Below are 20,703 nucleotides of genomic sequence, written 5' to 3' on the forward strand. Positions count from 1 at the left end.
TTTTTTCTAAATTAAATATTGATTTGTCAAATTAATTTTGGGTTAGTGGGGAACATACTATAAAAAATAAAACTGAAGTGAACATCACATGTATCATTTCCTTTACACTATTCACAAGTATAAATTATACATGCTCGCGAATTGCTACGCATATTTCGATATGATAGAGTCACCTACTCCCACTACATCTAATTATACCATGTTTTCTAGCTCCATAGGTAGAGTTTTATTAATATATATGCAACATCACTACAATGATTTAGGGTAATTTGATTATATATCAGAAGCATCGATTTGTCTTAAATTGTTTAATATTTTCAGTCGGCTATGGTTGACCAAAGGAGACAGTAATTGGACATTTCTTGACTTATATGTCTTGCACGTAGAATCTAATTTCGCCCATAATGCTTCCCTGTGAAATGCAGTGATATAACATTATTGTGCCAATATTATTTTAATGGACATGGCTCTCTATATAGAGGGCCAAGTAGAGGGGTCATTAATCATCACAAACACGAAGTTCTTCGAGTTTCATATAAGTTAAGAGAGAAAGATCATGGGTGCTATTACTACTGCTGGTAAGCTGATATTCGTGGCTTTCCTTACGTGGAGTACATTCTTGTGTGCTTTGAGTGGCGTTGTTCAAGGGAAGGACGTGGATATCAATGACAGTGGCTATGTTGATCCAAGCCGATGGAGGTTTGGAGGTGACGATAATGGTGATTATTGTTCTTATAGAAGTTGGAGGGGGTGTGGGAGTTTCTTCGGGAGAGGTGGGAGAGAGAAATGTAGGTGGTGGGAGTGGCGGTGGCGGCAATGGAGTTACCGGGGGCTCTGACGTGGTGAGGGATATGGTGCAGGTGGAGGCAGCAATGGAGTGGAGGAGGGGGCGGCGGCGGTGGAGGAGGGGAGGAGGAGGAGGAGGAAGTGGTGGGTCCGGCCATGGAGAAGGATTCGGAGCAGGAGGTGGAGTAGGTGAAAATGGAGGTGGTGGTGGTGGAGAAGGTGGTGGAAGTGGTATAGAAGGAGGGTCCGGTCGTGGTAGTGGATTTGGAGCAGGTGCAGGATTTGGGGGAGCTAGTGGTGCAGGTGGCGGCGGCGGTGGAGGAGGAGGGGGAGAGGGAGGAAGCAATGTGGAAGTGGTGAAGGCTCAGGTCATGGAAGTGGTTTTGGAGAAGGAGCTGGCATGGGAATTGCAGGAGGAGGGGGACGAGGTGGAGGCGGCGGCGGCGGCGGCGGGCAGAGGCCATGGGCGGAGGATATGGTGAAGGTAGTGGAGTCGGTGCAGGTTTTGGCGTGAGCAACAATATTGGTGGAGTAGGAGGAAGTAGTGGAGGAGGTGGAGGTGGAGGTGGAAGCGGCTCTAGTAGAGGAGAAGGTCATGGGAATGGATTTGGAGCGGGTGGGGGTATAGGGAGCATGGGAGGTGGAGGTGGTGGAGGAGGTGGCGGAGGAGGAGAAAGCAATGGTGGAGGGTTGGTCATGGAAGTGGCTTTGGTATGGGAATGGGCGACATGGGAGGAGGAGGTGGCGGCGGCGGAGGTGGAGGAGGAGGGAGTGGATATGGAGAAGGATATGGTGGAGGGGAAGGAGGAGGCTATGGAGGAGGGAATACGAATACAATGGAAATGGCAAGGGAATGGGAATGATTTGGAATGGGAATGGGAATGGGATTCGGATTTGGAGTAGGGGCAACCAATGGAGCAGCTGGAAATACTGCCATGAGTGTCCATTCTCACCAACCCTAGCTCTTACGATCTCCCTCCCTTCATAAAATATATCATACCAAAACTCCATAATTTGTTTGATGTCTCTAGTGTTCATGACATGTGATCTACTGTTTTACCTAGAGATGAATCCTAGTTCATGATTCTCGTGCAAAATAATAAATTACCATTTCTTTTTCTTTTTTATCTTCCCTATTCAAATGATTTGATTGTCTCCGCTCTCCACCCTTATATATACAGTTTTATTTTATTTATAAGTGATTATCATGTTTTATTAAAATTAAGATAAATTTTAAATTTCATTAACTCTGTCTAAAAATTTAACAAATTTTTAATTTTATTTTATTAAATATATATATATATATATTAAAAGTAAAATAATCTAACATTTAATATCCTTCTTAACATTTTAATAAGGGCATAAAAGGATAAAAATAAAAATAATAATAATTGATATGTCATATAAATATTATCTCTTTATCTTATAAATAGAATTATAAGCATTGTATGAAAAACCAAGTCAAACTGACTAAGTCAATTTAAAAACCGATGAACCGGCCTCTTTACCAATTCAGTTTTTCTCCTAACCCAATTAGCCTATGACACGATATAACCTAATTAACTCGGGATCAATCTAGTATAAATTGAATAACTTGTCGAGTTAGTTGGGTTAACCAGGTAATTTACTTTTGCCTTCAATTTTTTTTTAAAAATAAAACAATAAAAAATAGTGTTGGCTCAGCTGAAATTTCAGAAGCTTCAAAACAACGCCAAGAAAAACCAGAAAAATGAATAAAAAGAAGCGTGATGAAGAAGAAGAAGATGGTGGCGAAGGATATATGTTGCTTCGTGCTAGATATGCTTGAAACGAGATGGCAACCCAAATGAAGAGCAGTACACCACCGGAGAGACTGAGTAGATCTGGAACAAAGAGAGGCGATTTGGAATGCGTAGATTGGGAAAACACCAAAAAACTAGGCAGATTTGGAACACCGAAGAGCATAACGCAGATTTGGAACGCCAAACAACTAAGCTGTCATCAAAAAATGATAAAGCAAAATAGAGAAGTGAAGCTCTGCCTGAAAAAGAGAGATAGGATAGAAGAAAATACTGGTTATAATTTCATTACTTTTTATTTAAAATAAATGATAGTAAAACATGTCATTCTTGCTGACACCTTGGCTTTTCTCAAAGTTGATTACTGCTACGCGTTTTCTTTCTCAAGTTGTCCAGCCATTTTTTTTTTTAATACAAGGCCACGGATGAACCATACAAAGGATGACTTAAGTCAAATCAAAAACCCATGAGCCGATGATACCTTGAAGGTGGAACGTCATAAAATAAAGTGTCTGCATTTTCTATCGTAGCTTGTTGAGCAAGTCAATCCGCACATTTATTACATTCTCTAAACACATGGTTGAAGGTGACAGCCCAATCCTTCATGATGAGATATCTGATCTTCTTAATGATATCGCCAAGAGGATGATTCGAATCATGATCCTTCTGAACAAGTGTCAGGGCTTCTAAAGAATCAGTGTATACATTAACTTGCTTGAAGTTATTCTCCCAACAAAGCTTTAATCCCTCAAAAATACCCAAGAGCTCAGCTGCAGTGGTAGAATGATAGCCTAGACTTTTAGTAAAGCCTTTAATCCAGTTCCCTAAATCATCACGAATGAAGCCACCACAAGAAGCATCTCCATTGGTAAGAATAGAACCATCAATATCCAATCTGATCCAGCTAGGTTTTGGTGGAATCCATCTAGTAAAAGATTGTCTTGATTCATCTGCATAATTCCAAGTTGAGATTGAAAGTAGAGGTCATTGATTATGTCCTGTGTGCAAGTGAAAATGATGTATTTCTCAAGAGTGTGATCTTTCGAGTAGATAGATTTGCAATGCTCTTTTCAAATGTTCCAACAAATATGGGCAAAAAAATTCTTCCAAGGGATTCTTCTGATATTAGCATTACCAACATTGTTTTTCACATTCTAGAGAATCCAATCCTAAAAGGGAAGAGAAAGGAAAGTATTAAGCTTAGAATGTGTTACAAGTTTCATCCATACTTTCCTAGATTTAGTGCAATCACGCAGAATGTGGATAGAGTTATCAAGAGAATTGTAGCCAAAGGGGCATTCAAATTGGAAGAATTAGAAAATGCATTCCTGGTAAAAATTACTCATTTTAACTCAATGTGTTAATGAATATTTTTAGATTTCATCTTGTAAAATATTATATTTTACAAAATAATATTTTTACACAATATTTTTAGGATTAATGTTTTTTATTTAAATATTTTTCATGGTCAAATAAAAATATTTTTGTATATTTTAATTAAAATTTATTATTTTAATCATGACTAGTCTGACTCTACTCTGACCCGCAGTCGAACCACTATCTTGATCGGTTTAATAATTGATGCCGTTTTCAGTATAAGAGTATGTGTAAGATCTTTGGTTTTCCTTTATTAATTTTAGCCAAAAGGTGTGTCTAATAAAGTAAAAAATAGTAGCCTTTTATTTTCGAAGTTTGGATCCCATTATAATTTTTGGTTAAAACTCATTATAATTTTTGGTTAAAACTCTTCATATATCATCACAGACTCTAATTATCTGAAATCAATTAATAACAATTTTCGACAATTGATGCATGCCAAATTAGGTTCTAAATTAGAAACCTTACCAACATTAGATTTCAATTTAGAAGAGATCTATGTGTTCTTATTATTATATTAAAAGGAATTAAAATAGCAAAATTAAAACATCGTTTAGGAAAAATATATATGTATGTACATATTATTTGATGATTAGATAACCTAATTTTTATACTTCACTATTTTTAATTGCTTATAGGTATCATCTTACTAGAAGCAATCATATTGGATACACAGTCAGACATTAAATATAGACACTTCTTTTGACGAGCTTCATTATTTAATACATTGTAATAATGGTTAAGTCACGTGAAAAAAAACTTATTATTAATTCTCATTCTAATTGACAAAGTTATTTTTTTGATCTTATTTATAGGCAAAGAGAGATAATGAATTTGATATTATTTACAAGGCACTACATTATTTTTTTATATTCATATTTACATGTCTATCTTTATTAACTGCTAGAAAAATTATTAAAATAAATTTTTTATCCTAATTAAAGGTTAAATCTGAAAATTTAAAAAATTTTAAGATAAAGTGAATAAGATTTAAAATTTTCATTAATTTTAATAAATTATGTTAAAAGTGATTTATAAATAGTATTAAAATAAATAATATTTTAATATTTTTAAATGAGATATTAGAAAGTTTGACAAATATAAAAACAGTGTAAATGAATGCAAGTGAGAAGTGACTTCCCCATCAAACATGGAGAATAAGAACTCTTTTTTTTTTTTTTTGGGTCAATAATAGCGTGTTAAGCAATGTAAGATCATTTGATTAAGTTATTTCCTCATTCATAGAAGATACTCAATCAGATCGAGTCGTATGATACATGATACACACACGTGTATGTGTATGTGTATATATTACTATAAAGTCTCATGTATTATATAAAACTTCAAATTGTAGCACGATAATAATTTTAAATCTGTGTGAATATAAAAAATATTTCAACAAGAATTATCCTTGATTGGCCTCGAAAATGTTAAAAAAAACCAATAAATACAAACAAAAAAAAAACTTATAATGTAGTAAGGTATTAATAACGAGGCTTCTGTAACAAATAGATTGAAAATCTAAATTGATAATTGCCAACTCTTAAAGGACACAATGGAGGCCCATTATTACTTGAGCCTATCAAACTGTTAAGCCCATACACATTGAAGTCACTATAACAAGACGAATTTTAGGTTGCAACAAAAAAAAAAAAAAAAGTTAGGTCTATCGGCCACTTTGCGGCTTGCTGGTATATTTGAAGTTGATGTTGATGTTGATGATATTTTTTGACCAACATCGATGTTGATGATATTGACAGTGATAAATTAGATCTTTACGAATCAATTGTGCAATGTCATGTGAAATGCAATGCAGTTTTTGGCCGATGACTAATCTTAAGATTCTTTAAATTTAATTTAAAAAATTAATCATTTAGTCTGTATATTTTTATTCAACTGTAATTTAATACTTAAATTTTAATTTGATATAACTCAATTTTTAATTTTAACTTAATTAAAATTTAATCTTTAAACCTTAACTAAATGTAACTTACTTCTTATAGTTTTAGTCATATAAAACATTATTGTCTAAACTTTAAAAAATAACTTTATTCTTTATAACTTTTATTTTTGTTTAAACGTATAGAACAACATTTTAAATAATTAAAACTGTAAAAATTAAATTATATTGATTTAAAGTTTAAAAATTGAGTTTCAACTAATTTTTTCCTTATATAACTTTATATTTTATAATAATAATAATAATAATAATAATAATAATTCTCACAAGAATAATATTTTATTAATTTTTTTTGGGGAAAAAAGAGTATTTGGTATGCCAGTATTCCTCCTTCTGTTCCCACAAAGCTTGGGTTAGATTTAGAATTATGAAAGCAGGTATTACATTGTGGTCCTAAATTTTGGATTCCATGGAATACTGATATATGATTTGGCATTTAATAGATTTTGAAAAATCTAAGGAAAACAAAGTTTCAAGGGATAGAAGACTGTAAAATCACGTTGTTATCATAGTTAGATGAAAATAGGAAGAATTACTTTGAGTCTCTTCTAAAGAAATTATTAATATCTTTATTCCTACTTAAAATTGTTAATGTTATATATTATCATTGTTAATTTTAAAAAATAATTCTTTTAAAAAATCAAAGTTTCAGTAATTCCCCTGCAAAGAATCAAGATGCCATTTTCCCATCAAAATAAGTAAAGAAATATTTTTTTATATCAAATGACATATAAAAAAGAAAGAAAAATAATAATAAAGAGAATGATAAATAAATCTCATCTAAACAGGTAAATAATAAATAAATATTATAAAATGCAATGATTATCTTGAAGTTCTTTGTGACTTATCTAACATTTTTTTTATACCAAATTAGGTTTTTGATCCTAACCAAAATAATAAAAAGCATAATGATTAATATTTAAATTCAAGTTGTTAATATAAACAACATAATTATTAGTTTGATTATGCAATCACAAATACATTTTATATATTAACAACTTTAGATTAGTTATTAAAAGTATCAACAACACACTGTAATAATTTTAATTTAGTCATGTAATAATAATTGTGCTTCCTATATTAAAAAATATACTTTTATTACTGACAACTTTAATTTTGATTTTAACAATTATATTTTATATTATTTTGTATAAGATCAAAAATATAATTTTACAAAAAAATTAATGAAAGATATTTATAAATTTTAAAATAATAAATAATTATGTCATGTCATGATGCTATTTTATCATTTATTTATTTCTTTTACTGGGATTGAGTTATCCTTCGCGCTCATCTTTAGAATGAGATTTAAATTATCTAGATTAAAAATTTGAATGATCTTGATTTAAAATATTATTATATTATTATATATTATATTTATTAAAATAAAAATTTATAGAAAATTATAAAATAATTTTAATAAAATTTTTATTTTTAATTTGATCTAGATTTAATTTAGAGAATTCAATTTAATATTAAAATTTTTATAATTAATGCATATTAATTATTTAAATTTATTCTGCGCAATTCAGGACTATGTAAAATGCATTTGAATAATTAATATATATTAATTATAAAAATTTTAATATTAAATTAGATCTATTAAATTAAATTTAGATCAGATTAAAAATAAAAATTTTATTAAAATTATTTTATAATTTTTATAAATTTTTATTTTAACAAATATAATATATAATAATACATTAAATTTGGAGCAGACATGAAAACCGGTCCCCTTTCATTGTGATAATACTGTATACTGACCATCATGGAAACCGTTAGATACTTAGGATATACACAAAAAGCAGAGGTGGACGGATGAACGGTTGATTAGCGAACAAGAGAGAAGGCGATGGACAACCTCGTCTCGTCTGGTAGTGCTTCTACCACTCAATCCCGATGGGGTATTCTCGCCTCTCTCCTCACAGCCACCCACCAACCCCTTCAATCAAATCCCCATTTTTTATTTTTAAATTTTTTCACTCTGTTTTTTTATTCTTCGCTTTCAGCAGATAAATGATGCTCTAACGCCAGACACTTCACCAAGAGAGGTTATCTCTCTGTCCATCCTCTGTTCAGCGGACCCTTTCGAGGCTCTCGGATTTGCTTCATTCTGAATTATTGCAGATACAAAAGAGTCCTGACCGGGTCAGTGCTGTATTCTACCCTCTCTTTTTTCTATTTTTCTTAGTTGCATTTTGCTTTGTGGATCGTTTTTTATGTCATCAGCTTACTCTGATCTGGGTGTTTGCTTTCTGTTTGTGTGATGAATCTGGGAATTGCCATTTAGATCTAGGAATTTAATGAAGACTAGATTTTTTTCCCCTGGATTCTTGGTTCTGGGTGATTAGAGAGAACCTTTTTCAATTCTGTGGCTCTCCTTGGAAGTTTTTTATGTTATTTGAAGACGTTAAATTCAACCCCATTAAAAGCCAGCAACTTGAGGAAATTGGGCTTCTTTTTCGAAGCCAGATATGTCACTTTTTTTTTTTTTTTTGTGCCAACCACATTTGGATCATTTCTGTGAATCGTGGCGATATTAAAATGCAGTGGCACCTGATGGACAATCAGATTCTCTAGTCTTCCTATTTTTTTATCACTCTTTCTTCAAATGCACTAGTACATGATCGCAATGCAGAGGATCCCATTTGCCTGATAGATTGTTGTTTAATTATTTTGCTATGAGCCCGGTGGATTGTTTGAGTTTTCACTTTTACCTGTAAAAGTTGGTCCTTTTTGGTGGGTAGAATACTGAAATGCTTTTTTTTTTAAGCTATACTTTCATAAGAAATGAGAGGATGTCATAGCATGGCTTCCTTTGGAACCTATAAAGCATAGGCTAGCTCTGTTTATTAACATTTCAGCCTCTTCTGTATATTCCTCAGAAAGCTTAGAAGATGAGGGGAAGCTTATGGCAACTTGGGCAATCAATCACCCGCCGTCTTGCCAGCAGTGATAAGAAGGCTGTGGCTCGCAGATATTTTGCCACGGAAGCTGATCTGAAAAAGACAGTTCTTTATGACTTCCATGTTACTCATGGGGGAAAGATGGTGCCATTTGCTGGATGGAGCATGCCCATCCAGTACAAGGACTCAATCATGGACTCAACCCTGAACTGTAGGGAGAATGGTGGCCTATTTGATGTCTCCCATATGTGTGGGCTAAGTCTTAAAGGAAAGGATTCTATTCCTTTCCTTGAAAAGCTTGTAATTGCTGATGTTGTTGGGCTTGCCCCTGGAAGTGGAACATTGACTGTCTTTACAAATGAAAAGGGTGGGGCTATCGATGATTCAGTGATTACCAAGGTGAAGGATGATCACATATACTTGGTTGTGAATGCCGGGTGTAGGGATAAAGATCTTGCTCATATTGAGGCACATATGAAAGCATTCAAGGCCAAAGGTGGTGATGTGTCATGGCACATCCATGATGAGAGATCCCTTCTTGCTCTGCAGGTCATTCCATACACTCTTCTACTTTGTGTTTCCTTTATTGTGTATATTTTTCTAAGAACTTCAAAATGAGTTCCTGAGTTGTCAAAATGTTGACTTGTTATTTTTCTGCTAGAAAAACTTTTGGCAAAAGCACATGTAACTTTTGCCACTGTCAATATCTTTTGCGTGGGCCCTCCAGCATTGTTCTTTACTTTTCAGATATGCCCCTGTTTTATTCCTTTTTAAGTGATATCAGATGTCCAAATTTGTTCTTCAATTTCTCGCTTCTGGAAACCTTCTTTGCTCCACCTGTTTCCATTGCTTTCTGTCAACAAATTACGTAACGCATATGCATAAAGTGTAGCTTCTTTCATTCATTTATAAGTTAATTCTGGAGTATACTATTTGGATCTGAATACACGTTATATCAATTTTGCCGTCAGCAGGTAATACCATCATTTAACTTCAAAATTAATTGGAAAAAACATTAGTGTAATGCTGTCATTAGCACAACCATCAATTTAGTTCACAGCAGGATTATGTTGACGAACTTTTAAAAGATATTCTAAGGACCAAGTGAACCCAAATGGTAGTTTCTGCATGTAGTTCTATCATTAGATGATTGACAATCATTTGTCAAAGTGATTTATTTAAAATGGTAAAAGTGAAATTGAGAGCTGTTTTGGTTTAGAAAATTTTCTTTCCTGTGACATCAGGAAAAAATTCTATGTCTCTATGGTGCAGGGTCCTCTTGCTGCCCCTGTTCTTCAACACCTGACAAAAGAAGATTTGAGCAAGTTGTACTTTGGCGAGTTTCGTATATTGGACATCAATGGCTCACAGTGTTTTCTTACTAGGACAGGGTATGTTCTTTTGAAACGTATTTTCCCTTAAAGTAACCATTGTCTCTGCAAACTATGGAACCTGTGTTGAAGGTCTTGCTACCTTAAATTCCAGCGTGAAGCTCTCTGGTTGTATCAGTGTTTTGGGCAGGCTAACCGTCTACTGGGCCTTCCCCACACCAACCCCCCCCCCAAAAAAAAAAAAAAGATCAGTTGCTTAGCACATAACTATAAAGTGATTGAGGCTTGGTCAATTATCTTGTAAAAGTGCCTTAATCATTGTTATTATTGTTTGGCTAATTTCTCAGAAAATCATATATAATGGGAAATTACTGGAGGGCTTAAAATAAATTACTATTGGTGATTTTCATTTTGAGTGGCTGCTTTTGTCCCAAAGAAGATCTCAATTCTTGCTTCTGATTCAGCTTCAAAGAACTTCTAATCTCTTTTCTCTGACATAAAAGATCAATTCAATGGTTGCAAATCAGTTAGTTGTCTATGCCTCGTCTGTCTTCTCAAACTACGGTAGTTTCTTTTACTTACAAAATGATGATGATATAATATATATATATATATATATATATATTTGTCGTTCTGCACAAAATGCTTGATCTCTTTGTTTGTACAATGCATAATCCAGCTCTCTTTTATGCTGAGACTTCAGGTATACCGGGGAAGATGGGTTTGAGATCTCAGTTCCTTCAGAGAATGCAGTAGATCTTGCTAAGGCAATCCTTGAGAAATCTGAAGGCAAGATAAGACTGACAGGACTGGGTGCTAGAGATAGTTTAAGGCTTGAAGCTGGATTGTGCCTGTATGGGAATGACTTGGAACAACACATCACACCAATAGAAGCAGGACTCACTTGGGCCATAGGGAAAAGGAGAAGAGCAGCAGGAGGGTTTCTTGGAGCTGATGTTATACTGAAACAGCTCGAAGAAGGCCCTTCAATCCGGCGTGTAGGGTTCTTCTCCACTGGACCGCCTCCCAGAAGCCACAGCGAGATTCAAGACGAGCAAGGCAACAACATTGGAGAAGTGACCAGTGGAGGATTCAGTCCTTGCCTGAAGAAGAACATAGCAATGGGGTATGTGAAATCTGGATTGCACAAAGCAGGGACCAAAGTGAAGATTGTGATTAGAGGAAAACTCAATGAAGGAGTGGTCACAAAAATGCCATTTGTACCAACGAAATACTACAAGCCTTCTTGATTGATGATTCATTTGATCTGCTGTGTTGTTTCTGCTTGAACTCTCTGATCACTCCTCCCTTGTTGACGATTTTAACCATCATCATTTCGAGTGTTATAGCCAATTTAATGCTTTTGTCCTTAAGTACATCAAGTCTTATAGTACCAATTTATTGCATATTCTGGATAAGGTGACTGAGCTCAACATTGTCATCTTCAACTCTTCTGACGCACCGGACCAAATCCTTAAATGCTAGTGGTCAGACCCAAAAATACAGTAGGTGCTGCAGTGCTGGTATGCCAATTTCAACTGTATTGTACTTAGGAAACGTTAATTTCTATGGGTCCCTTGTCAATTTTAAAGATTCCAACAAATTATGGATTGATTATTCCCCCCCTTAATTTTTCAGTAGGGTTACAGTAAAAACGATACAGTAAAAACGAAACCAAGTAGGCCAACTTCCCAAAATTTTAACTACTTTTTAAATTATACTTCTGAATATTATTATTCAAACAAAAGTTGATAGGTTAAAACATTTTATTTTTAAAATTTTTCAGTTCTCTTGTGAAAAATAACGTACTCGTTATAAAAAGAACCTTTCGCAGCTCAATCCAACAGCTTATTGCCCCGTCATTACACACTCCACAAGATAATTGTTTTTATTTGGGGTATTGGGGGCATATTCTAACATCATACATACATACATACATATATGTATATGAGTTTGAAAATTTTTTGTATAGACTTGGTACACCAACTCATTAATATTTTGTTCAATAAAATTATATCAATTCAATCAAAAAAAATATATTATATGTTATTATTTTTAATAATTTTATTTTTTTAAACAAAATGCCTTTTTAATTTCTTGTTGTTTCTTTCTATATCATCAAACAACAACAACAACAACAACAAGCCTTTATCCCACTAGGTGGGGTCGGCTACATGGATTGCAAGACGCCATTGTGCTCTATCATTTATTAAGCTTTTAGAAATATTATTAATTAAGAGATCACGTTCAACAACTTCCAAGAGTGTTCTCTTAGGCCTTCCTCTACCTCTCTTAATCGGACTCAACGTTATATGTTCCACTCTTCTCACTGGTGCCTCCCTTGGTCTTCTTTGTACATGCCCAAACCATCTCAATCGATTTTCTACCATTTTTTCCTCAATAGGTGCCACCCTCACTTTTTCACGTATGTGCTCATTTCGAATTTTATCTTTACGTGTATGTCCGCACATCCATCGTAACATTCTCATCTCTGCTACTCCAACTTTATGCTCTTGCTGTCCCGTTAGAGCCCAGCATTCACTACTATATAACATTGCCGGTCTGATAGCAGTACGATAAAACTTTCCTTTAAGTTTATTAGGCACCTTACGGTCACAAATAACTCCTTTAGCTTTTCTCCAATTAAACCACCCAGCTTGAATTCTATGTGAAATATCTCCACTGATTTCGCCATCATTTTGAATAATGGCTCCCAAATATCTAAACTTTTCCACTTGAGGTATAATTTGATCTCCCAATTTCACTTCCAAATTATTTTCGAATAGTCCTTTACCAAATTTACAATATAAATATTCCGTCTTACTTCTACTCAGACGAAAACCTTTCGACTCCAATGTCCTCCTCCATAACTCAAGTTTGCAATTAACCTCTTCTCTTGTCTCTGCTATAAGAACTATATCATCCGCGAAGAGCATACATTTCGGGATTTCCTCTTGAATATGTTCCGTCAAAACATTTAAAATCAAGTTGAACAAATAAGGACTCAGAGATGATCCCTGATGTAGTCCAATCTTTATAGGAAAATCCTTTGTTTGACCACTAGGCGTTCTTATACTAGTTTTTACCCCCTCATACATATCTTGTATGGCTTTAATATAAGCAATCCGTACTCCCTTTTTTTCCAACGCTTTCCAAAGCACTTCTCTTGGTATACGGTCATAAGCTTTTTCCAAATCAATAAAAACCATGTGTAGATCTTTATCTTTACAACGATACTTTTCCATTAATCCCCTTAGTAGATAAATTGCCTCTGTAGTTGATCTACCTGGCATAAAACCAAATTGATTCTCAGAAATACTTGTCTCCAATCTCAACCTGTGCTCAATTACTTTCTCCCACAATTTCATTGTGTGGCTCATGAGTTTAATCCCTCTATAGTTAGTACAATTCTGAATATCTCCTTTATTTTTATAAATAGGAATTAATGTACTTCTCCTCCACTCATCAGGCATTTTCTTGGACCGTAAAATCACATTAAATAACTTAGTTAACCATCTCACCCCTTCTTCACCTAAACATTTCCACGCTTCGATAGATATACAATCAGGTCCGTTAGCTCTACCATTTGCCATTTTCTTAAGAGCTTCCTTTACCTCCTTATCACGTATTTTTCGATAGAATGACAAATTTTGTTCTCCTTCACCAGTTACTAAATCCTCCAAGTTACTAGATGAATCCTCTCCATCATTGAAAAGTTTAGAAAAATAAGTCTCCCATCTATTTTTAATTTCATCATCTGTAACTAAAATTCTTCCCTCTTCATCCTTAATACACCTTACCTGTTCTAGATCTCTTGATTTTCTTTCCCTACTCTTGGCAATCTTATAAATATTTTGCTCTCCTTCCTTCGTCTCAAGGTTCTTATAAAATTCTTCAAAAGCTTTGGAACGAGCTTCACCCACAGCTCTCTTAGTTTCCTTCTTAGCCATACGGTACCTCTCCCAATTTTCCTCATTGTTACACAAATGTATGGCTTTAAAACAGTTCTTCTTATACTTGATTTTGTCCTGTACACTATTATTCCACCACCAAGACTCCTTATCTCTCGGACCAGAACCTTTCTTTCTATATCATCATCAATGATAAAATTAATTTATATTTATAACTACTCTCTCTATTAAAAAATGTAAAATATTTTTAATTAAATTTTATATTTACTCATATTAAATACCCTACAATAAATATAAAATTATTTATTAATACGAGAATACTTTTGAAAGGAAAGATCTCGAAACATTAATAATATCTTGCATTTTTTAACATTCAATTTTTTAAAAAATACTTTACATTTTTCAATAGTAGGAATATATAATGACCTACTTTTATTGGACATGATACAAATAACATGGTGCACGAATTTATACACCAATATAAAATTTACTAGAAAAACCATCTTTTACAAATTGTAAATATAACTCAGTTTAGAACCATGCAAAAACACAAGCCTCACTTTCTAACTACCCAAAACTTTATTATCAACAAGCTCTTGAAAATACCACGAGATCTCATTCAATAAGTTTCATCAGAGTTTTTTTTTTAATCTCCCTCAATCCTTTGTAAGTTTCATAAGATTTTTTTTTTTTAATCTCCCTCAATCCTTTGTTACAAAACTCAAAATTATCGGTTTCACATTCCTCATTAATACCTCCAATAACCTTTGTACATATCCAAACTATGTTAAAACAATTATCTATCATTTTCCTTTATGTCTACTTTTTCTTAGATATGTTCATTTTAAAGTACGCTCGCATATTTATATCAACATTCTCATTTCAAGATTAGAATTATCCCAATGTATATAACAAAGTCAAAAATATAAAACATTTTGAATTTTTCAAGATACAAAAATAATTTTTTTTCAAAAATACCCTTAATTAAGAGTATAACTGTTAGTGTTCTAATTGAAATACCTTATAAAATTGGGGTAAATATAAAAAATATAATTTTAAAAATAATTAATTAACTCATTGAGGAGTATAATACATTTAAAAGTGCAAACTCGGAATTTGGTCTTCCAGAAATCGGCTTCACAACAAAATTGAGTCTCGGACATGTTTAAACGACGATATTCAGCATTCTTTAATTTAGATGTTTTTCCAATGGAACCTTGGAAATATCCAGAACAATAAACTTAAGCTCTATTATCAAGGCACGTAAAGATCATCACTTCTACCAAATTGACATCCTGTGCATAAATGGCACACAATTGAAAATTTTCTATTCAATTGAAAATTCACCTTATTTGAAATCACCATCTCGGCTCCCTCTTCCCAAAACGACAGAATATTGTAAATGATCATCAGTGCAAATAAGATAAAACCAGGAGATAAGTCATGCAGCGTTTGGAAAGGATGGCCTTGGAGCAAAAGAACCTTAAAATGAACCAAAACATATACCAAATTTTGAGGCCTCCTCCCACGTGCCAGGTCAATGATGGCAAATCACCGGCGAAAAGCTCAGTGCACTCGACAAAATAAATATCCATGGAGATCAGTATACATGGAAACTTGCTTCAGACATCAAGAAGCAGCCTGCGGGGATCCTCCACAACATCTTTGATACGACGCAAGAAGTAAACTGCCTCTCTTCCATCGATTAGTCGATGATCGTATGTTAGAGCAATGTACATCATTGGCCTCGCAACAACTTGACCCCCAACGACCATTGGACGGTTCACTATTGAGTGCATGCCCAGGATTGCTGACTGCCAAAGTTTTAGGATAATACATGAAAAACATGATTTTTTTTTCCTTGATAACCAATCAGAGACATATTGAAACTATACGAGAAAATGAGCTGAGGAACTATCAAATTGGCTTAGTCTGTCATTTTAGCCATTAATAATTACCAGAATATCTATACTCATAATCATTGAAACAGAACTTCCTAAGACTTAAATGACAAGGTGGAATGAATCAAGACACAAACCTGAGGGGGATTGATGATTGGGGTACTCAGAAGGCTTCCGTAAACACCACCATTTGATATGGTGAATGTTCCTCCAGCCATTTCATCTATTGATATAGTGCCATCATTTGCCTTTTTTGCAAGGCTGTTGATTTCTTTCTCAATGTCAGCAAAATTCATTTGAGCAGCATTGCGTAAAACTGGTACAACAAGACCCTTGAAGCAAAGCGCCATGAAAATTAACCATATTCAGATACACAAAAGATCTCATGCCAGACACACAGAAAAAGAAGTGTCTAACGAACAAAATGCGATGTCAAATGAGAAAAGCTTGGATATTATAACACTAAAAGCTCACTAATCAATTCTTCTTGAAAGATAAAATCATAATAATAAAATATTTTACTAGTAGTCCTCGAGTTAACAATTATCTTAATATTGAAAAATAGCCATCCTGATTTCCCAATATGGTAGCAGTACCAAATTAGCTATAACAGGTCCCACACGTTAAACCCTGAACCAAGACTCATGCAACGGTAAAGCTAAACTTCAATTAAATAATGAGTATAAATACTTTTAAAATGCACACCTTTGATGTACCAACTGCAATACTGATGTCAATATAATCTCTGTAAATGATGTCATCTCCATCAATGACGCCATTGACAATTGGCTGATGCTGAAGTGCACTTACGGCAGCCTAAAATAACAGGACATTATCATTAATCACAGATGATCAAGACACAGTAAAATTAACGGTATGCCACAAGTCATAGCTACTACCTTTACAAATCCAGACATGAGTCCTAACTTCACACCATGTTTATCAACAAAAACATCCTTGTAATCAGCTCGGAGCTTCATTAAATTAGTCCTGAAATTCATAACATCAAGCAATTACCAAATTATCAGATCAAGTTTAAATTTTGCAAACAACATAGACTGTAAATACGAAATCTTGGCATACTCACAACAGCAGTTTCAGCAGATAATACAAGCAGCTAAGGTCTGATATTAATTATCTAAATCACGGACAAAATACTCACATATCAACTTCATTAAATGTAGTCAACATGGCAAAAGTGTTCTGTGCATCTTTCAAACGTGTTGCTACACGTTTCCTAAGTCTTGTCATAGGAACCTGAAAAATAATTTGCACAAGAATGGTGGTATTTGTAAGATACAAAATAAATAATTTTAAAAGGCAATTAAAGGTAAGAAGATAAAACGTACTCTTCTTTCTTTCTCCTTGGGTGGAAGTTGAGGCTCTTTCACTGGGGGCTGAGAGGGCTGTGTGGTCACAGATGGAGCTTGGGGCTTTTCCCTAGGAGGAGGTGGGGCCTTTGGACTTCCCTCAGCAGCTTTTGGCTTTTCTTCTTGAGATGGCTTAGGAGTTGCCTTGGTGGGTTTTTCAGCCGATGGAGCAACATGTGCAACACCTTCACCAGATTTTGAAATTACAGCTACCTTATCACCTGGCTTTACAACATCACCTTCTCTTGCGACAAGCTTCATATAATTTCAAGGAAAACATGAAAGTCATAACCATGCCCTTAATCATGAGTGATAATGGTTTTTTTTTTTTATTACTCTCTTTGTCATGAGTGATAATGAATTAAAAGGTTCAAAATACTGGAGTACATTATTAATTCATAGGTATTGGTACCTTCTGTATTATGCCAGCCTCAGGACTGTTCACATCAATGGTCACCTACTTGTATCATAAGATATGAAATTAGGAAGCATTCAATAGTCAGAAATGGTGAAGCACCATTTCCATTATGACTAAGAAGTCATTTTCTAAACTACCTTGTCAGTTTCTATCTGAGCAATTGGCTCATCAACTTCTACACGATCACCAGGTTCTGCTCCCATATGAAACCCCAAACACCAAGAAGTTTAGAGCAAAAGCACAGAGCCATTTATTTTCATTTTTTTAAAAAATTAGTTTTGAAAGAAGCTTGTAAAACAACATACTCTTTAAAAAGTTCGCAAGAGTGCCATCAGTAATGGATTCCCCCATGAAGGGCACAACGGCATCACTAAGATCTCCTGCAGAACAATCATAAGTCATAACAGTAGTAAAATAAACTTCAATCGTATAATGTTCATCTTCAGAAGATATTAAAAACATACCATTTTCAGAAGAATAAAATCTATTCCACATAGATATAGGAGAAGCTGCTTGGAATGGTATCAACCCGCTGTGAGACATATTGAAAGTAAATCAGTAATATTCTTTAAAAGTAGAAATTGATCAAAGTAGGGAGAAGCCACAGACCTGATAGATTTGGTATTATCTAAACGCCCTGTCATCAAGTTTAAGCTTTATATTAGTCATATGAAATAATAGACTTAGAGAAAAGTAGCATACCAAAATAAAAAATCATCTTGACAGAGCCGTGCAAATACCCAGAGAGACTTTGTAGCCAATACTGCTTACGCTATTTGATCCTTTTCCAAGAAGTAGCGACTGCCACAAAATTCAGCATTTATGCACTTCAGAAAGCAGGCTATTTAACCAGAGGGCATGGCTACTTGGCTAGTACATCAGTATCATTTGTCTAGGCCCCAACAAGTTTGTAATTAGAAGTTTTGATCGAAGGGAATGATATAAAAGGTCAGCAGGCGAATCAAAATCCATAGTGCATTAAAGTTTATAATATCAAGACACTCAAGAAGTCAACATATACGCATCACATTTTAGCAGAATATCAGAAAAATACGGGCAATTGGTTATATCCCAACAAAGACATGATAGCAAAGGCACCGCATTCAACAGCTAGAAGACAATAACTCATGAAAGTATGCTGGGGTTTATAAATATTTAATTAAAACGCAAGCAGAGCTAGCTACCTCTTTTGCTCTGGTGGCATAACGCCGTGAATATGGAGCTCGAGTCCCCTGCACCGCCTGCTTCAAAACCTGAACTCTCCCACCCGAAAAAAACAGAACATAATTACAAGAACAGAAATTCACATACATTAGATGAATAACACACTTAATTACAGAATCTACCGTGGCAGAAGAGCCAGCAGTTGCTACTTTCCTCCTGAGGATTCCCCACATGATACCCTCCCTATCAGAATAACTGATCAACAATCAGGTCAATATCAATTCTCAATGCTTCAGAATGACGAAACTGAGCCACGACAAACAGACAATTCCAGCCCAAATCTCCAGAATCAATTTAAATTATAGTAGCGCGAAAACGAGGCCGGTAAAAAAGGGATGAAGAAAACACATTCAACAGACCATTCACACGAAATAAAACTAGTTCCGATCTGAAAAATAACTAACGAATAGAAAGATAGCGTGGGAGAGAGAGAGAGTTAGAGATCAGACCTAATAGATTCAAACGAAGGACAGAGTGACGAAGGCGAAGTTGGGCTTTGAGGAGAATGATAAGGAAGGGTCTGGAACAAATCAATCAAACTAATCTAAAAAATTAAATACTGGGATTTCAGAAACATAATTTGTATTATTATTATTATTTTTAAATGAAAGTTTGCTCTGATGGTTAAGAGTATGGACGCGCCGACCCGAGCGAAGACAGCCTTTCCCGTCTGCTATTTCTCCCTCGTTCTTCCCACACACCTGGATTCCGCCTTGCTTCGTTTCGTAATTGACCTGATGTTGTTTTCCTTTATTATTATTATTATTATTATTATTATTATTATTATTTAAATCCCTTGTAATAATAATAATTATTATTATTTAAATCCCTTGTAATTATTTTATTATTTACATTTACAAGCAATAGTCAAGTAATATTTATTGTTGCGTATTTCTCATTACCATCAAAACGTCGTGGGTGCATGCAGAGATGAGAGATCTGAAATTCAAACTCTTCCAAGGCTTAGAATGTAGATATATAATACAATTTAGATATTTGAATTTTGAAGCACCATTTTCAAATTAAATTAGGGGTGTAAATAGGTTTAATGTTTTGATTATTTTTATATTAACAGTGTTTATATTTGTTTATTACGTTTCTTGGTTTTCAAATGCTTCCAAAAATAACATGATCAAGAGATTATGGGCACGCCTCACAAGATTTTTAACCTTACCTTGTCAGCTGAAACAAATATGTTAAATATATATATATATATATATATATATATATTAGCATTAGTATTGTTGTTTAATTAAAACAAGTGTCTTCCTCGTTGGGTAATAATAAAAAATTGAAGTAATGATAAAATATATTTGTTATAATTACCAAATGATTCCTCTCAGGTACAAAACTTTCCAGTTTGCATGTGGATATGACGTTAGAGACAGAGAATAAATGAGTGGGATGCAATCTAATATTTGGGTGAGAGAATGGCATTAATTTATGACTAAGTTTTTTATTTAAATGTGTAATGCATCGTATATAATAACAAAATAACACTACACCGTTACCATAAAAATGAGTTGATTCTTTTGGGAGATGTGTAGGAGGATTTGTGGTAAAGTTGAGTAGTGGGGGAGAAATGAACAAAGTTGAATTGGAAAGATGCCAACTTCAGAGTAAGGTTCTCTGGCTTCTCATTGAATACAGTCACTTCTTCTTTTCATCTCCAAACTAATTCCTTTTGTAACAATCACACCAACAAACACACATGCCAAGTGCAGGGGCGGAACTACATTGT

At 34.1% G+C, this 20,703-nt stretch overlaps 3 protein-coding genes across 4 annotated transcripts; 2 read left to right on the forward strand and 1 right to left on the reverse strand.

Annotated features, from left to right (window-relative positions):
- The first annotated feature begins 665 nt into the window (after window positions 1-665).
- LOC129293140 (glycine-rich cell wall structural protein 1.0-like) lies at window positions 666-1,689 on the forward strand. The gene is made up of 2 exons (XM_054930943.1): window positions 666-1,245; window positions 1,289-1,689. The coding sequence occupies exons 1-2, from the start codon at window positions 666-668 to the stop codon at window positions 1,687-1,689; spliced, it is 981 nt and encodes a 326-aa protein (XP_054786918.1).
- A 6,205-nt stretch (window positions 1,690-7,894) lies between these two features.
- LOC129293353 (aminomethyltransferase, mitochondrial) lies at window positions 7,895-11,511 on the forward strand. Its single transcript, XM_054931264.1, has 4 exons — window positions 7,895-8,049; window positions 8,787-9,356; window positions 10,080-10,198; window positions 10,842-11,511. The coding sequence occupies exons 2-4, from the start codon at window positions 8,799-8,801 to the stop codon at window positions 11,386-11,388; spliced, it is 1,224 nt and encodes a 407-aa protein (XP_054787239.1). The 5' UTR covers window positions 7,895-8,049; window positions 8,787-8,798; the 3' UTR covers window positions 11,389-11,511.
- A 3,700-nt stretch (window positions 11,512-15,211) lies between these two features.
- On the reverse strand, window positions 15,212-19,670 carry LOC129293021 (dihydrolipoyllysine-residue succinyltransferase component of 2-oxoglutarate dehydrogenase complex 1, mitochondrial-like). 2 transcript variants are annotated; one of them, XM_054930814.1, is made up of 16 exons: window positions 19,609-19,624; window positions 19,412-19,506; window positions 19,085-19,157; window positions 18,923-18,991; window positions 18,479-18,539; window positions 18,348-18,375; window positions 18,203-18,270; window positions 18,044-18,118; window positions 17,876-17,931; window positions 17,733-17,777; window positions 17,300-17,575; window positions 17,113-17,207; window positions 16,850-16,940; window positions 16,656-16,766; window positions 16,088-16,282; window positions 15,212-15,863 (listed from the first exon to the last, which is right to left on the reverse strand). In XM_054930814.1, exons 3-16 carry the CDS (start codon window positions 19,133-19,135, stop codon window positions 15,672-15,674), a joined length of 1,413 nt encoding a protein of 470 aa, XP_054786789.1. In that variant the 5' UTR covers window positions 19,136-19,157; window positions 19,412-19,506; window positions 19,609-19,624; the 3' UTR covers window positions 15,212-15,671. The 2 variants fall into 2 exon arrangements, with proteins under 2 accessions (XP_054786789.1, XP_054786790.1); XM_054930815.1 differs by having other exon boundaries at window positions 19,085-19,145; window positions 19,412-19,670.
- Window positions 19,671-20,703: the final 1,033 nt, after the last annotated feature.

Source organism: Prosopis cineraria, unplaced genomic scaffold (genome assembly GCF_029017545.1).
Source record: "Prosopis cineraria cultivar Desert tree isolate PC_DT_omini unplaced genomic scaffold, ASM2901754v1 PC14, whole genome shotgun sequence".
NCBI classification, from domain to species: Eukaryota; Viridiplantae; Streptophyta; class Magnoliopsida; order Fabales; family Fabaceae; genus Prosopis; species Prosopis cineraria.

What these genes read in the sequence shown, in the direction of transcription:
- LOC129293140 (XM_054930943.1), top strand. Translation starts at nt 666, where the DNA reads ATGACAGTGGCTATGTTGATCCAAGCCGATGGAGGTTTGGAGGTGACG. An exon ending in GGCGGCGGCGGCGGGCAGAG is followed by an intron (nt 1,246 to 1,288) that starts GCCATGGGCGGA and finishes GAGTCGGTGCAG; the next exon opens with GTTTTGGCGTGAGCAACAAT.
- LOC129293353 (XM_054931264.1), top strand. Translation starts at nt 8,799, where the DNA reads ATGAGGGGAAGCTTATGGCAACTTGGGCAATCAATCACCCGCCGTCTT. An exon ending in GATCCCTTCTTGCTCTGCAG is followed by an intron (nt 9,357 to 10,079) that starts GTCATTCCATAC and finishes TCTATGGTGCAG; the next exon opens with GGTCCTCTTGCTGCCCCTGT. An exon ending in TGTTTTCTTACTAGGACAGG is followed by an intron (nt 10,199 to 10,841) that starts GTATGTTCTTTT and finishes CTGAGACTTCAG; the next exon opens with GTATACCGGGGAAGATGGGT.
- LOC129293021 (XM_054930815.1), bottom strand. Translation starts at nt 19,135, where the DNA reads ATGTGGGGAATCCTCAGGAGGAAAGTAGCAACTGCTGGCTCTTCTGCC. An exon ending in GATAATACCAAATCTATCAG is followed by an intron (nt 18,271 to 18,347) that starts GTCTGTGGCTTC and finishes TATGTCTCACAG; the next exon opens with CGGGTTGATACCATTCCAAG. An exon ending in CTCAGATAGAAACTGACAAG is followed by an intron (nt 17,778 to 17,875) that starts GTAGTTTAGAAA and finishes TGATACAAGTAG; the next exon opens with GTGACCATTGATGTGAACAG.